This window comes from Gracilinanus agilis, chromosome 2 (assembly GCF_016433145.1).
Source record: "Gracilinanus agilis isolate LMUSP501 chromosome 2, AgileGrace, whole genome shotgun sequence".
Taxonomy (NCBI): Eukaryota; Metazoa; Chordata; class Mammalia; order Didelphimorphia; family Didelphidae; genus Gracilinanus; species Gracilinanus agilis.
The window spans coordinates 431,318,338-431,335,759 of NC_058131.1; the positions used below are offsets into that span (position 1 = coordinate 431,318,338).

The 17,422-nt window shown below is 33.8% G+C and overlaps 1 protein-coding gene across 1 annotated transcript in view; it reads left to right on the forward strand.

Annotated features, from left to right (window-relative positions):
- SEC24A (SEC24 homolog A, COPII coat complex component) overlaps positions 1-17,422 on the forward strand; it is a 55,009-nt gene that overhangs the window by 25,004 nt on the left and 12,583 nt on the right. The window contains exons 9-16 of the mRNA XM_044664691.1: positions 3,000-3,109; positions 3,792-3,904; positions 5,621-5,739; positions 7,310-7,365; positions 9,734-9,940; positions 13,460-13,580; positions 13,893-14,051; positions 14,353-14,526. Coding sequence (XP_044520626.1) covers positions 3,000-3,109; positions 3,792-3,904; positions 5,621-5,739; positions 7,310-7,365; positions 9,734-9,940; positions 13,460-13,580; positions 13,893-14,051; positions 14,353-14,526 — 1,059 coding nt within the window. The remainder of the gene's footprint in view (positions 1-2,999; positions 3,110-3,791; positions 3,905-5,620; positions 5,740-7,309; positions 7,366-9,733; positions 9,941-13,459; positions 13,581-13,892; positions 14,052-14,352; positions 14,527-17,422) is intronic.

Genomic DNA, 17,422 nt, shown 5'->3' on the forward strand with positions numbered 1-17,422 from the left:
CAGGTCTTCCTGACTCCAGGCCTGGCTCTGTTATCCACTGAGCCATCTAGCTATGCCTGATAATATGTCTTTTTAAATGGTTCTAAAATGTTTTTATCCAGGAACTGTCCCCATGCTTTTTCATGAAAGATAAAAAAGGCCTGAGTCTCTAAGTCAGAGGAAGAGGAGAGGTATGAGAAGAGTTTATTGAATACAGTCTTCTCAATAATTCAGAGAAGGCAAGAGATCTACTTCTGTAATGTTCTCACAATTTTGCTGCAATTTTCCTCAGAGTTTTGGTTTCCAGTTGATAAATTAGCCATTTTCAGTTGAATGTATGCCAAAAAAAGTTAACATTTTTGTTAAAATTCACTTTGGAAATTAATTCAGTTTTTAGAAGCAAAGCAGAAAATCAGAGATTAGGATAATAAAACTGCTTTCAAAGGTTTTTTTAAAAAATTATAAACTAGTCAAACATGTAAAATGTAAAAAATTGTATGCAAAATTCTTTGAAAATATGCTACCTATTTTAAATGTAGACTCAAACAAATAGATACTTTTGCAATGCATCCCTTTCCAGCTCTAGCTGATGTTCCCTTACCTTAGACTTTATTGGGTAGAAGGAAATGCTGAAGGTATAATAAAAACATTCTTTTACTCAGCAATAATATAAAGAATTTTTGGTTAGTGTTGAGTCAAGTTTTTTGTCTTAGTGTATTGAAATTATACATTGTAGTTTTCTTTGAATGTTAAATAATGACTGTGAGGAAAGAATCAGTGTTAGTACTCAGTAGTTAAGATCACTTTAGGAAAACTATAAAGGTTCAAGCAACTCCTGTGTTGTGGGTGATGATTTAGTTTTCATAGGATCGGAAATTTAGACCTAGGAAGAATGGTATGAATCTTCTAGTCCAGCTCTATTATTTCACCACTAAAATAACTAAAATATCAAATAAGTGATTTAGCTAAATTCACACTCAAAATAAGTGTCACAGTTGTGCTTCACATATTGGGCTTCCATCTTCCTCCCATTTATATTGTCTATCCCTACTAAAATAACACACATAAAGACAATGAAGGATTTTTTTTTTTAATTTTAAAAATTCATTATTGGGGTCTTACTACCAGTCTTTTGGTAGTCATGTTCATAGCCTTCATTAATTGATGCCATGCATCAGTTTTTTGACATCTCACAAGGACTTTCACATATAAATCTGACTCAACACAAAGACTCTTTTTGTTAATTCATCTAAATATAAACATTGACATCTCACACACACCCTTGTGAAATTTGAGACACATTGCTATTTTGAGGGGGAAATTTCTTCTGCTACTGATGTGTTGAACTAATTTTTTCTTTTTATGATGATAGTTTAGCAAGATGATTTTTAAAAATTTTACTTCAATCATTTTATTTTTAGCATTCTTTTTATTTTAAGTTTTGAGTTAAAATTTTTTCTCCTTCCTACTCTTCCTCCGCCCACTAAGAAGACAAACCAAACAATATCAGTTCTACACATGCAAAAAAATTTCATATTAGCCATATCTCAAAAAAAAAAGCAAAAACAATAAAGAAAACAAGAAAATTATTCTTCAATTTGCACCCAGAATTCATCAGTTCTCTCACTGGAAGTGGATGGCATTTTTTCATCTTGAGTCCCTTGGAATTGTCTTGGATCATTGTACTGAACAGAGTAGACAAATCTTTCACAATTATTCACCATTATAGCATTGCTTTTTCTGTGTACTCTGAGTTCTCCCCTCACTTTGCATCAGTAATATAGGTCTTTCCATGGATTTTTTTTCCCCAAAACCACCCCCCTTTTCATTTCTTAGAGCAATAATAGTACCCTGTCACACTCATATACCACAACTTGTTCAGCCATTCCCCAGTTGATGAATTTACTCTCAATTTCTAATTTTTTACCACCAAAAAAGAGCTACTATAAATATATTTGTTCATATTTTTCCCTTTTATTTTATCTCTTTTGGTACAAACCTAGTAGTGGTATTTATGGGGAAAGGGCCATGCACAATTTTATAGCCCTATCGTATCTACCTCACAATGTTGTTGTTAGGCTCTTTATGTATAAATGGGAAGCTCTTTGTAAATCTTAATGTACTACAAATATGTTAGCTCTTTCTTTAACATTTGGAAAATGTAAACTTGGACTTTGAGCCTTTATTCCTGCATTCCACAAGAGTTTATTTGGCATCTTTGATGTGCCAAGCACTGTACTTCACACTGAGGATACACTGACAAAAATGAAGCAATTAGCACATATAGAAAAATACAAAATATATACACAATAATTGGCATGGGAAGATGAACTGTAGGAAATGATAAGCACTTGCAATGTATCTTGAAGAAAGCTATAGATTCTAAATAAGAAGGGAGTGCATGAAGATGCACAATGAGCCTGGAAAGGTAAGTTAGAGTTAGACTCTTTAGAACTTTAAATACCAAGCATAGGAGTAGAATTTCTCTAGCAGAGAAGTGATATAATCAGATCTGTGCTTTGTCAGCTGTTTAGAAATTGAATTGGAAGGAGTACAAGAAACTGTTTGAGAGGCAGTTGAATTGATTTAGGTGAGAGATGATGAGGGCCTTTACAATGTTAGTGGCCACATTCATGTATAGAAAAGGTTAAATATAAGAGATTTCATGGAGGTAGACTCTATTAAACTTAGCAACTAATCTGATAGTAGGGAGTAAGGAAGAGAGAATAGTCAAGAATGACTGGAGTTTTGGACCTGGGTGATGAGAAAGATAGTAGCACCCTCAGCAGAAATAAGGAAGTTAGGGAGGAAGAATTTAGGAGAAAGATACCTGTAGGTTATTCATTTGGAAATATCCAGTAGACAATTGTTAATGTGAGACTAAAGCTTAGGAATGAGAATAGGCCTGGATATATAAATAGAAACCATCCCATGTAGATAATCATTATATCTATTAGAATTTTTTTTGTTCTAAATGACATATTAGGTATTGATGTATATAATGTTATCATTATATACAGTTCCTGAAGAATTTATGTACAATCCTATAACCAGAGTGTATGGAGATCCTCTTAGAAGACCTGAAGTTCAAAATGCTACTATTGAATTTATGGCTCCTTCAGAATATATGGTAAGTTTTAGTTTTTCCTAACATAATTATTATAGTTAGTCATTTGATTCTAAAAGATGTTGTATTGGGTTTTGAATAATGCTGTTAATTTATATTTATAATGATGCAACTTAGTTTATCCAGTCCCTATCTAATTAATCTGGATCATTTCACCATGTAGTCTTTAAAATTGACCTACAGTTTCTCCTGCTACTATTCTATGATTCTTTAGTAATGCCTGATAACATTTTCAGTTATTGCCTCATTGAACTGGAAGTGTGAAGGTTTTAGAATCCCTTTTATTCCCTCAGTTTTGATCTGGTTGCTTACCAGATAAATTATAGCCTCTCTGATTTTTCTAACTTAAGTTTTAAAAGGTATTGAATAATTTGAAAGTTTCTTGCCTAACATGTCTGCAGGAATATATAGAGCTACAGTGTAATTTAATTTGAATTTGGAAGTTCATGTAAGCTTAATGGACCTATAGGTGAAATATATGAGGCCAAGCGTGGGCATGTGAATTTTTACTTTAATTCACCATTAAATTATTTTTATTCAGATATTTTCATGTTTCTTTTTCATGTAAAAATGTTTCTGCATAAAGCTTTGTTATGTAGATATGTAATAAGTTATAATTGAAATAATTAAAAACTAATTTTCTTGAGGGTATGTTTTAATAAAGCTATCTTTTTCCTTTCCTTAGTTACGTCCTCCTCAACCTCCTGTGTACCTCTTTGTGTTTGATGTGTCTCACAATGCAATTGAAACTGGATATTTGAATTCAGTTTGCCAGAGTTTGCTGGACAATCTAGATTCGTAAGTTTTTAGTTTTACCAATAGGATTTTATCTCAAACCTGAGGCTAAATATTAAGGGTTAATCTCTTAGTTTATTGATCGGATTCCAAAAGTTCATTGATGTCACAGGATCATAGGACTTAGAGCTGGAAGGGACAGTAGAGACCATCTAGTCCAACTCCCTCATTTTACAGATGAGGAAACAGAGGCTCAAAGAAATTTTCTCACTCACCTATTTGTATAAAACTCAGTACTTTCTTCTCCATGGAAAGAATGTTTCAGATATTGGTTAGGTTCTTAAGTCAGATCTTAAAGCTTATTATATATATGTTATAATGTATTTGAGCTCCAGGAGTACTGCATAATAGAACAAGAGGGCATAATGATCCTGTACAGAAAAAGAAATAAGTGGGAACAGGAACCACTGTTGTCACCAGTCATGGGTAAGGAGCATTGGAAGTAGGGTATAGGTATCCTGTGGATTGTCTGCCTAGTCAGACATCCTGAGTAACTCCAAAGCAAAAACAAGAATAAAAACTTAATACATGAAGTTGATTTTTCAGTAGCACTTTTGTTTAATATTCAAGATATATGGCAACTGTTTCATAGGTATATGACATACATATGCAGTGTGTTACATATGAAATATGGGTATGTTTGCAAATGCATAACATGTATGATACATGTGTTTGTTCATGCGTGTGCCCATAATGCATACATATACACACAAACATCTATATTCTTCTATGACTTTTAATTTTGCGTGGTTTGTTTTCCTTCTAATTAGTACAGGAAATCTATATATAAAGGTCTTTTCTATGAATGAATCTTAAACATTAAGCTTTTTCAAGAAATCTTTAAAAAAAACAAGAAAACTGCAGTTTTTAAAAGAATCTAAAATTATAATATAGCATATAACCTTAAAAAGCATATGTGTATCTGAAATTTTCAAAATACTATAGTAGAATCGATGTTTTAAAACAATTTTTGGTGCAAAGGATTATTACTTGGTGTAGGTTTAAAATACTATCTTGAAAAAGATATGTTTTTAAGAGTTCTGGCCAAGAAGTTGAGTATAGGATTTGAATTATGTTCACTAATTACATTAGCAACTCCTATATAATTATGCTTTATCCTTATAATCATATCTGTTATGTATTTGTAATTCTTCAAATTTATAGTTTTTGTTGGGAGGAGGAGATTGTTTCAGCCTTGACGTGTGTGCAAGTAACTTCCAGTAAAACTTCCCTCCATCAATGCAGATTAATTTATCTGAAGTTTATAGTTTTAAATCATTGCTTTACTACATTCAGAGATTTTAATTGACTTGTCCATAGTAACAAACCTGTTATGTGTCAGGCACAGGCTTGAACTGAAGTATTCTGAGTACAAAACTGACCCTCTGTCTTTTGTGCTACATTGCCTCTCCATATTTATGTGGGACTTTATAATTTCTAAATCACTTTCCTCATAAAACTTAGTGGGGTAAATATTACAACCATTTTCATCCCCATTTTACAGATGAGGAAACAGACTTCTAAAAGGTTGTGATTAAACAAGGATTACAGAGCCAAGACTTAAATCATTATGTTCAGATTCCAGACCTAGTATTTTTCTAGTATACAAAATTGCCTTCCAAGGGTTTCTGAAATTCATAGCAAGTAGTCAATCTCCTATCATTGAACTATGTGGGTACAAAATTATAATAGAAATTAACTTTATGAACTTCTTTTTAGGCTTCCTGGTAACACTCGAACAAAAATTGGCTTTATAACATTTGACAGTACAATCCACTTCTACAATCTTCAAGAAGGTCTCTCTCAGCCTCAGATGCTAATAGTTTCAGATATTGAAGGTATATTTATGAATTTAAAGTTTAAAATGAATATTAAACTGATTTTTTTAAAATAGTGATCAATTACACTTAGATTATATTGAGCATTAAATGCTAAACCCTTGTATATCAGTCACATAATTTACCATGCTGGAATGGACCTTGGTGATCCTTAAATCCAGCCTCCTCTGTTTGACAGATGGTGAATGGGACTCAGCAGGTTACCCATGCCTCCTGTCCTAGGAGAGGCACACCTTGAGCTACTCAGTATAATATTCACAAAGTACACCTTGGCATCCCAGAGCTGTTATTTTTTCATTCTTGACTTGAATGTTATTTGTCTTTTTAAGAGTTTGAGATTGACAAGTGAGAATTTGTTTTACTAGAGAGCATTGTTACCTTGTTAGACCTGTGACTAGGACTTAGTTCTCATGATATGTCTTACATTTTGTATTATTCCATGCTAATCCTCTCTGATGAATTAACATAAATTAGCAGCGACATCTCAGTCCATTAGAATCATAATTAAAATATATCTATAATGAGACAATATCAAAGAGGTGAGAATTTAACAGAATACAACTTATAAGACCTTTTAAAATTAATATTCATTTTAATTTCTATACTGCTAATCTTTTCAAGATAATGTGTTCTATTTGGAATGAAAATTTAATGTTTCAATTTCCATATCTGTAAAATGAGAAAGTTTGCTTAGAAATTCTCTAAGGTCCCTTCAAGCTCTAAGAATACATGGACAGGGTTTAACTCTTGACAAAATAAAAATATAGAGAATTTATATTTTGACTTCTAGAAGCAAGAGATAAAGATCATAGCACTTAGGTCAAAAAGCATCTTAATGTGAGATGTTTTTTATGTCAATGCCTATTACACATTAAAGATAAAACTTTACCAAATATTTAATACTTTTAAATTAAAGTGTACAAAGCTAAAGTGCTACATTAAAAAAAAAAAACCTTTTCATTACAAAGCTTTAAAAGCTTTATTTTAGCTTAATCAAAAGTATCATATCTGAGGTGATGTACTTTTTTGTTCTTGGACTATGTCTTATAATTTGCTATGTTAAGCAATATAATTTTTAGAAACTGAGAAATAGCGATCTTATTGAGAAACATGATTGCCTTTTGAATTACACAGCTATAGGGAAACTATACCACTTCAGTGTGGTGATATAATATCTGTTTGTTTATGGCTATTTCACCTGTGCTTTTTGTATGTGCCAAGAACATGCCTCCAAGTAGCTTCTAGGAGCATGCAGAGCTGAAGCAGCATTCTATTCCAAATTACTTCCTTGGACCATAGAAATATAGTTCTGTGTGTGAATCAATAGTGAATTCTAGACAAATTGAAAATAAGTCACAGCCTAGCTTTTTGCTCTTTCAAAAGTGGTCCAGTTTCAGGGTTTTACTAACACAAAAATTAATAACTTAATCTTCATGTATACTCAGTGTTGTCATATTTTTGACAACTGTATAAATTCTGTACCTTTGGCATTTTAGGAGCAAGTCATTTAATCATTTTTATTTAGCTTAGAAATGATTAATTTTTAAAAAATAAACTTTTGTGTTTTCAGATGTGTTCATACCAATGCCAGAAAACTTGCTAGTAAATTTAAATGAAAATAAAGAGGTAAGAATCATTTTATATCAGCGTACAGTTTTATAATAACATTTTAAGGCATTAAGAAATTCGAAAAGGATGATAACATCACCTCTAACATTTCTGAAACACACGAACTGTTTTACATTAGAATGTTAGTATTTAAAATTTATCATATATTGAACTGTATGCAAATCTTTGGGTTGATATGTTAGAACTATTGTATAATAAATACAGGGTGGCAGACAGATATATTTCCTAATAAGTGAGTAGAATCTGCCTTCCTTCTTCGTCAGTCATTTGAGGACCAAAAGGTCTCTTGAGTTAAAGTGTTGGGTCATTTTTTTTTTTTTTACCCTTAACTTCTGTGTATTGACTTATAGGTGGAAGAGTGGTAAGGGTAGGCAATGGGGGTCAAGTGACTTGCCCAGGGTCACACAGCTAGGAAGTGTCTGAGGCCGGATTTGAACCTAGGACCTCCCATCTCTAGGCCTGGCTCTCAATCCACTGAGCTACCCAGCTGCCCCTCGTTGGGTCATTTTAAGAAGCACTCCAGCCATGCTATTTTCATTGCATTTTGCTTTTCTGATTTGTAGAATGACATGGGATTAGTTCAGAAGAAGCCATCTTATTGACTGGCTTGAAATTAACATGATATAATTCAGTGAAAAAAGAACAAAATAGGCTTCAATTTAAGGATTTTTCTTGACTTGCTTGAATGAGTACAAATATTGCTATAAGAATAGCATTTTAACTAGGAATTCCGTGCTCTCAAACAGTAGCAAAAATGAGTTTGTAATGAGAAGTGAACAGTAAGGTGGTACAGTGGATAGAACACTAGACCTGGAGTCAGGAAGACCTGAGTTCAGATCTAGACTCAGAACTTTCTAGATGTGTGACCCTGGGCAAGTTGCTTAACTCTCTTAGCATTGGTTTTCTCATCTATAAAATGAGGATACTAATAGCACCTACTATACAGTGATATCATGAGGATTGAATGAAATAACAATGTAAATCTCTTTGTAAAATTTAAAACACTATTGTGATTATCATTATTTCTCCATTTATACAGCTGAACTTGTGTTTAAAAAATCAAAATTGCTGACTTTCAGATTTACTGTCAAATACTGAAATAAGACATAGTGAAATCTATTATAGGAATGTATGTAGGGGAAGGATAAATGGCTATATTTCATGGTATTCCCTATAACATCTTATCTCTTAGTAAGCATTTAGTGCCTCCTGGGTTACCTAAGTGCTGGGAATACATACAAGAGGAAAAATACAGTTCTTTCCTTTAAGTACCTCACAGTTTAATGGGGGAGACAACCTAAACAAATATGTATAAATAAGCTATAAAAGAGAGTTTGGGAGAGATTTTCTATAGAAGATAGGATTTTTATAACTGATCTTAAAGGAAGCCAGGGAGAGCATTCTAGGTATGGGGGATAACCAGAGAAAATGCTCAGGGCCAAGAGATTTGAATATCTTCTTCAGTGAAGAAACAATAAGGTCTTTGTCACTTGAAGGAGTAATAAAGACTGGAAAGTAAGTAAGTGAGAAGACTGGAAAAGTAGGAGGGGCTAGGTTAATTAAAGGCTTCCAGCTCCAAACAAAGGATTTTGTATTTGATTCTGGAGGCAATAGGGAGCCACTGGAGTTTATTGAGAAGAAGGGGGAATGTAATGGTTGGACCTGTGCTTTAAGAAAATCACTGTAGTGGCTAAATAAAGGGTGGATTGGAATGGAATGAAGATAAAACTACCTGCAGGTTATTGTAATAGACCAGATATGAGATGATTGGAGCTACATGCATCAAAGTGATGACAGTTTCAAGAGAAGGCAGCTTATGCCAGGGATTTTGCAAAGGTGAAAATCCACAGACCTTGGCAACAGATTAAATATGGAGGGTGAAGGATAATTAAGAGCCATGTGAGCTTGAGGGACCGCGAGATGGTGATGCCCTTGACAGTATTTACATAGGACTTAAGGGTAAAGATTCCGTTTTGATCATGTGTTTAAGATGTGTACTGAACGTAAAGTTCAAGTTAGGAAAGGCAGCAAGAGAGGGCATTTGAGAAATTGGGACAGAAAAGTTAAATTTGAGAATCTATCCAAATAAAGAACTGGTAATTACATACATGGGATTTATCTATTATATATCTGTTGCTTTTTTTTTTTTTTTTTTTAGATTTAGAGCCTTAGCAGACTTTTTGCCTTTGCAAGAACTTTATGACATTAATTATAATTTGTACTGCTTAACAGTATGTATATTGACTGGTTTAAGATGGCTATTGTCTTAAGACAAGTTCATCATTTGATATTCCTTTTGTATATTCTCTTGCTATATGTAATGAAATCCCAGTGTGTTCTTCATTTCTGTTCTTCATTTCTCCAGCTTATTCAAGACTTACTGAAAACTTTGCCACAAATGTTTACCAAATCTTTGGAGACACAGAGTGCTCTGGGACCTGCACTTCAGAGTGCTTTCAAATTGATGTCTCCTACTGGTGGTCGAATCTCTATCTTCCAAACACAGCTTCCATCAATTGGAGTAGGAACATTAAAATCCCGAGAAGAGCCTAACCAAAGGTCATCTGCTAAGGTTAGAAAGTCACCAGTTCTTAGTTTCCCAAAAATGCCTTATTTGTGCTTACTCATGATACCTTTCCATATGGGACTCATTTTTCCCCCTATTCAGTTGTTGGACGGAATGTACAGTGTTTTTTTTTAATTTGGGTATACTTGTTTTCAAGCCTTTTCAGACCTAAGGATCTTATTCAACTATCAATCCCTAATCTTCCCTTCCTATTTCATTAAGCTTCTAGTAAACCTATAGAGCAGATTAGAAATCGGGCATGATTCAAGTCCTTGCTTGAGGAACAGGTAAGACCTGGTGAACTGCACAGAATGGTTAGGTTCTGCTGAATACTGCATTTGAATGCATTGTGAAAAGGTTGTTAAGCTTTTATGCTAAATCATTGAGAGGTAGCATGGCAAAAGAGTACTAAACTGAAAGTTAAAATTTTTTAAGACCTAGTAGTTTATTTTACTTTTAGTTCCAGATTCTCTCCTTTCTTCCTCTGTCTTGTGCTTCCCTATTCCTTGCAAAGGCAAGAAAAATAAAACCCATTGCAAATATGTATAGATAGACATGTAAAAGAGATGTCCATATTACTTATGTTCCTCTCCCTCCTCATGCCTCCCAAAAAGAAAAAAGGAAATAGAAGTAGAAGAAAATATGCTTCAATCTGCACTCTGAATTCATCAGTTCTGTTTCTAGAGGTGGATATCATGTTTCATCAGGACTCCTTTGGAATTGTTGTGGGTCATTGTATTGATTAGCATTACTAAGACATTCAAAGTTGTTTGTCTTTACAATATTGCTGTTATTTTATACATTTTTCTTGTTCTCCTTACTTCTCTCTGCATCACTTTATACAAGTCTGCCCAGGTTTTTCTGGATCCATTCTCTATCCTTTCTTATAGCACAATAGTATTCCATTGCATCCATATACTATAACTTGTTCAGCCATTCCCCAGTTAACTGGCATCCCCCCCATTTTTAATTCTTTGCCTGCCACCACAAAAAGAGGTGCAATTAATATTTTTGTGCATGTGGTTCCTTTTCCTTTTTTTTTTTTTTTTAATCTCTTTGGAGAATAGACTTAGTAGTGATATCTATGAGTCAAAAGAAATAGCTTTTGGGGCATAGTTTGAAATTGCTTTTCAGAATGGTTGGACTAGTTCACAGTTTCACCAGGGCATTAATGTACCTCTTTCCCCATAGTCTCTCCAGCTTTTGTCATTTTCTTTTTTTTGTCATAGTATCATATGGGCATAGAAGCAATACCTCAGATGTATCTCAATTTGCATTTCTCAAATTATTAGTGATTTAGAACATTTTTTTAATATGGCTTTCAAAGCTTGGATTTCTTCCTCTGAAAACTGTCCGTTCACATCCTTTGATCATTTGTCAATTGGAAAATAAATTTTATGGTAAAATTATTGCTTTTCCCAATATATTTTAGAAATGAGATCTTTATCAGAGAAACTTGCTGGAAATATTTTCCCCAAGGTTTCCCACCTTTCTTGGTTTTATTTGCGCAAAGCCTTTTTGATGTTATGTAGTCAAAGTTATCCATCTTACCTCCTTTGAGTCCTTTTATCTCTTTTAGTCAAGAATTCTTGTCCTATCCAGAGATCTAACAAGTAATTTCTTCCATGCTCCACTAATTAGCTTAAGATATCACCTCTTTTTGTCCAAATCATATACCCATTTTGAGCTTATCTTGGCACAGCTTTTCTCATTGTGAGATATTGGTTTATACCTAGTTTCTGCCAGACTACTCTCCAGTTTTCCCAACAGTTTTTGTCAAATAGTGAGTTCTTGCTCCAATAGCTGGGATCTTTGGGTTTATCAAAGAGTAGATTATTGTGCTCATTTGCTTCTATATATTATATTGTGTTCCTAAGCTATTCCCATTGTTCATTCTTTCTTTTTCTTACTCACTAGCAAGTTGTTTTGACAATTATAACTTTGTTCTGTAGTTTGAATTCTTCTATTGCTAGTCAGTCCTGAGTTTAAATCATTTCTCTTATGTACTAAGCTGTATAACTATGAACAAGTCATAATCTCAATTGCTTTGAGCCTCAGCTTCTTCCTCTGTAATATGAGAATAATACTAATAGTTGTTTAGAGATTCAAGTTATGTATTGCTGGGGGGGCGGGGAGGAGGGCATAACTGACTTTGCAGAATTCTTCTGTCAGTTAAGGAGTTTAGAATCTTGGGAAAAGGTCAGTTGGTCTTGGGAACTCATGGAGAGAACCAGGGACCATCTGAGCTCCTTCTTGAGATTGAAACCTGGCCTATATTTTGCAGCTTTTCTTTTGAGATTTGTTAATTTAGCTAATTCCTTTGAATCTTCTTACCCTATCTTATTCCCACCTTCATTTTCCCTGCCTAAATTCCTGTGAGGGTTTGAAAGGAGGATAGTTTCTGAGTGTTAGTTTAAACTTGATATTTAATAGGGCTTACCCTTGCAACAATTTACCTATTGAATCATTGTATCCAACTTTCCTAACCCCATTGATTACAAAACCACCTGAGAGCTGAGTTAAGGCAGGTCCTTTCTCAGTCTCACGTTCCTGCTTCCCTTCCCCCACCTGAAGTTTCTCTAAAGGACTGTTAGGGCTACCTTGTATCCTCTACCCTGCCAATCTATACTAGAAGACAATAAACCCTGTTTGTATTTAATCAAGACCTTTTGGCTACTTCATTAGTTGATTAATAAGAGAGGGAGGAAGAGAGAGAGAGGAATAACATAATCTTTGGAGTTTGAGGAAAGCTGAGGGTATCCATTTTGAAGGAAGTGTAACTTCAATACTTCCTTCTAGTCCCTTCCTGTGAAACTGGCTAAAGCCTCAAGTCAGTTTCAAGCTAGCCTTGGCTAGCTCTAACCTTGCTCTGTAAAAGTGTCCTTTTACTTGAAGGGCTCAGTCTGTTTCCCTTCAGTGTTTTGTCTCTAACTTGAGTATCCAGTCTGTGTTTCCCTGCTGCTGTTGCCTGCCTTAGATTAACTAATCCTCTCCCTTGCAACCCTTGGTACCTCAGTGTTCTATTCCTAAACTCAGACATTCCCTTATTTTCCTACCACCTCAATTACCAACCTTCATCATTGTACCTTCCTCATCCACCATATTGCCTTAATTTCCCACTACCTAGCCTATTCCCTTGATTATCTCCAGTCTTGGGTCCCTTGTCTTGCCTTACTCCCTATTCCTACCAGCTATTACCCCTAGGTTCAGTCTCATATTACACCCTGCAGATTCCCTTATTACATCCTAAAAATCCCCTTATTACAAGTAAGATACATATATCTTATTATATATACATATATTATATATATATATTTAAATATAAAGATGCAGACATTTTGCAAAACATAAAAGTGCTATGTTTACTATTATTTTTATAACCAATCTTTGAGTTTACTTTTATGGAAGTTTATTTGCCTTGTTTTAGAGTAACAACTAAAAATATTTGGGAGAGAATTATCTTGAACAATAATTGTGTTATTATTTGGAATAATATGATAATTATTGTATAATAACATTTGACAGGAAATACATCTTACACCATCTACTGACTTCTATAAAAAATTAGCCTTGGATTGTTCTGGTCAGCAAGTAGCAGTTGACTTGTTTCTTCTCAGTGGGCAGTATTCTGACTTGGCTTCATTAGGTAAGTTATTTCAAAGTATTTAAGTGATTGTAGATTTTTGTAATAGAGATTAAGTGTAATGGAAAATAACATAGACTTGGCATAAGAATTTATATTGCATCAGATTTCAATAGCCTATTTTCTTATTTTACTTGTATGGTTACTTAAGGGAAAGAAAATTATAATTTTACATCTTGGAAAATAATTCTTATTAAATGATTTTATAGGAAAGTGGGGCAGCCTTCGATTAAAAATTTTTTGTGACCCAGGTAATCACAGTAGCAGTAAGCTTATATTCATCAAATTTATGGAAATGTGTATTTTATTTTCCAGGCTGTATTTCAAGATATTCAGCAGGTAGTGTCTATTACTATCCATCTTATCATCATCAGCACAACCCAGTCCAAGTAGAGAAGTTACAGAAAGAGTTGAAACGATACCTAACCAGGAAGATTGGTTTTGAAGCTGTCATGAGGATAAGGTGTACCAAAGGTCAAGAAACATTTATTTTGCATATATGTGTGTATTTATAAATATGTATTGATCATGCTTAATCTTCCCTTAGTTGTTAATTTTAATGGCAAATTCTTATTACAGCCGATAATTTATGTCATTCTTTGCTTTTGCTATTAAATTCCTGAAATTTTACAGAAACAAACCTAATCTTTTTTTTAAAAGCTTACATCAGATTTTATTATGGAATAAGACTTAATAGACAAATAATAGTATAAAAAGGATTCTAATGATGATTCTACTAAATTAGAGACTTTCCCTCCCCCCCCCTTCCCCCCAGGTCTTTCCATTCATACCTTCCATGGAAATTTCTTTGTAAGATCAACAGACTTGCTGTCCTTGCCCAATGTAAACCCAGATGCTGGATATGCAGTACAGATGTCAGTGGAAGAAAATCTTACTGACATTCAAGTGGTTTCTTTTCAGTCAGCTCTCTTATATACTTCTAGCAAAGGTAAGCAACCTAACAGAGCCATGGAGTTCTGAAAATTACACCCAAAACTTCATTCACTGAATTCTAATTAACTCTACTTTTGCCACAGTTAACATTTTTAAAATTTATTTCCATTATACTTGAGGTTTATAACTTGAAATAGAGGTGGGGTAGGCTTTTAAAAAAAATTTAATAGCACTTTTCTGAATTAAATTTTTTTTTTTTTAATTTAAAACACTTACTTTTCTGTCTTAGTATCAAGTATCAGTTCCAAGACAGAAGAATAGTTAGGACTAAGCAATTGGGATTAAGTGACTTACCCAGGGAAACACACATAGGAAGTATTTTGAGGCTAGATTTAAACCCAGGACCTCCCTCTCTAAGCTTTATTCTCTAGCCACTAAGCCATTTAGCCCTAGGGGTAGGTGTTAACTAGAAATTGTAAAAACCTAGGAAAATATGGAAAGTATTCTCTATTCCTTTTCCTCCTTACCCACCCCCTCCCCAGTTTCTCCTCTGTGTGTGTCTTTGTCTCTGTCTCTGTCTCTGTCACACACACACACACACACACACACACACACACACACACACACACACACACCATTTTGGTATTCAACCAGAAGATGACAAAGAACCTGAAGAAAAATGCTTATAGTGGGAATATAAAGGAAAAGATGGATTCAAGGCATGTTATGATGGAAGAATTTATAAGATTTGGCAACTAACAAAATATGTAAACCAGAGAGACTCCAAAAAAGTTTTATTTTAGCCTTTTGTTTTTGAAACTCAATAACTTGACTATAACTTAAGTAGCAAAATACAAAAATAAACCAAAAAAATCAATATCATCTCTATAGTAATAACAAAATCTAGGAAGAAATAGTAGAAGGGGAAAGTTCTATTCACCATAACCATGAAATGCACAAATAATTGGGAGTCAGTCTACTGAGGCACACTCCAGGTTTGTATAGACACAATTACAAAACATTCTTTATTTTTTTATTTATTTAAGATGACCCTTACATTCTGTCTTGGAATCAATACACACTAAGGCAGAAGAGTGGTAAGGGCTAGGCAATGGTGGTCAGGTGACTTGTTCAGGGTCACACAGCTAGACTGTCTGAGGCCAGATTTGAACCCAGGACCTCCTGTCTCTGGGCCTCTCAATCCACTGAGCCACCCAGCTGCCCCCACAAAACTCTTTAAAGGAGGGCTTCTTAACCAAGGGTCTATTGATAGATTTCAGGGGAAAGTCTATAACCTTGAATGGGAAAAGGATTACATTTCTATTTTCATTAACCTTCAGTTTCCTTTGTAATCGTATATATTTTGTACATTAAATTAAATTGCCAAAGAAGTCCATGACACAGTGGTTATGAATTCATCTTGATATGGAGTCAGAAAATCTGCATTTAAATTCCAGCCTTCCTATATGACTTTGGGGGAGTCACTTAACCTCCATAGACCTTGGTTTCTTTATAAAATAAGGGGATTGATTGGATTAGCTAATATCTCTAATATCCCTTCTAGTTCCAAATCCTGTTAGAAGTTCTCAAACTTTTTGAACTCTAGGCCCCTTTTCAGTCTTTAAAATTACTGAGATCTCCAAAGAGCTTTTGTTTATGTGGATTATGAATAGTTTTACCAAACTGATAAATTCATTTTAAAATAATAAAGACTATTGGACTTGTTAACTTGGATGTAAAGGTGGCATTGTTTTGTAATATGCAAATCTCTTTAGTATTTGAGTTAATAGAAGACAACTAGATTCTCCTATCTGCTCCTGCATTCAATTTGTTGTGATGTTGGTGATGTTGTTTGGGATGAAATACTTGAAGAAAATCTGGCCCACAAAGATGCATTTGAAAAGGGAATATTTTAACAACCTTTTCAGCTATTTGTGCATATTCTTCTTTGATACAACATCTGAACTGAAGAAATGGTAGTTTCTTAAAACTTAGCTGCAATATGGAATCTGAAACTGTTTCACTGACCAATACTGACCATACTCTGTTACATTAAAATCTGTTGATTTATCTCATACATTTAAAGGATGTTTTTGTTAACAACATTCATTGGTCATTTGGAAAATATTGGCTCACTAAGTTATGTAGTTCTTCAAAATGTTGACACATTTCATTTTGCAATTTTTACTTGAAAGCTTGAATTTTACCATTGTTAACAAATACTGATTGATATTTTCCTCAAAGTGACAGGCTTGCTTCATTTTCAAGAAAATATCAGCCAGTTTTGTGTCTGAATTGCCATAGTTTATGAGTCTTTCAAGCAGAAATGGTATTTCTTGATAAAAGTGGCTTACAACTCAGTCATGTCAGAGCTTTTCCTCAAGGAAAAACTTATCATACCTTAATATGCAGAAGAGGTGCTTTATGCTTATTTTCCATTTTTTCACTCAAGATGTTAAAAAACATGTACTCAAGGATCAAGATTTTAGTAATTTTCATTGCTTCATCAAGGACATTCTTAAGTGAAATTGGTGAGGCTTTTTTTATTGTGATTGTGTAGTGGTGAAATACTCAGTGATTGTTAGTACAATTTGGTGTTACTGCCTTGATTCATGCTAAAGTACCAAGAGCTTTACCTACCTTTGCTTTTCTATATTAGTATAAAAATCAGTAGAATTGTTACCAGGATAAACCATAAGATTCAAAAAAGTTATTCAACACTTTGAGTATTTCCATACCACTTATATTTGTTGCCAGGCTTTCCTGTAAAAAAAAAAAATCTTCAGGGATTAGCTGGTGCTGATGCCAGATAAAAACAATATAGCAAGTCCAGCCAGGTCTGTTGCTATGACCATTTATAAAGCAAAAGCATGATCCTGTAGATTAAATATCAACTCTATTTATTAACACACACTAAATATTAACACACACACACACACACACACACACAC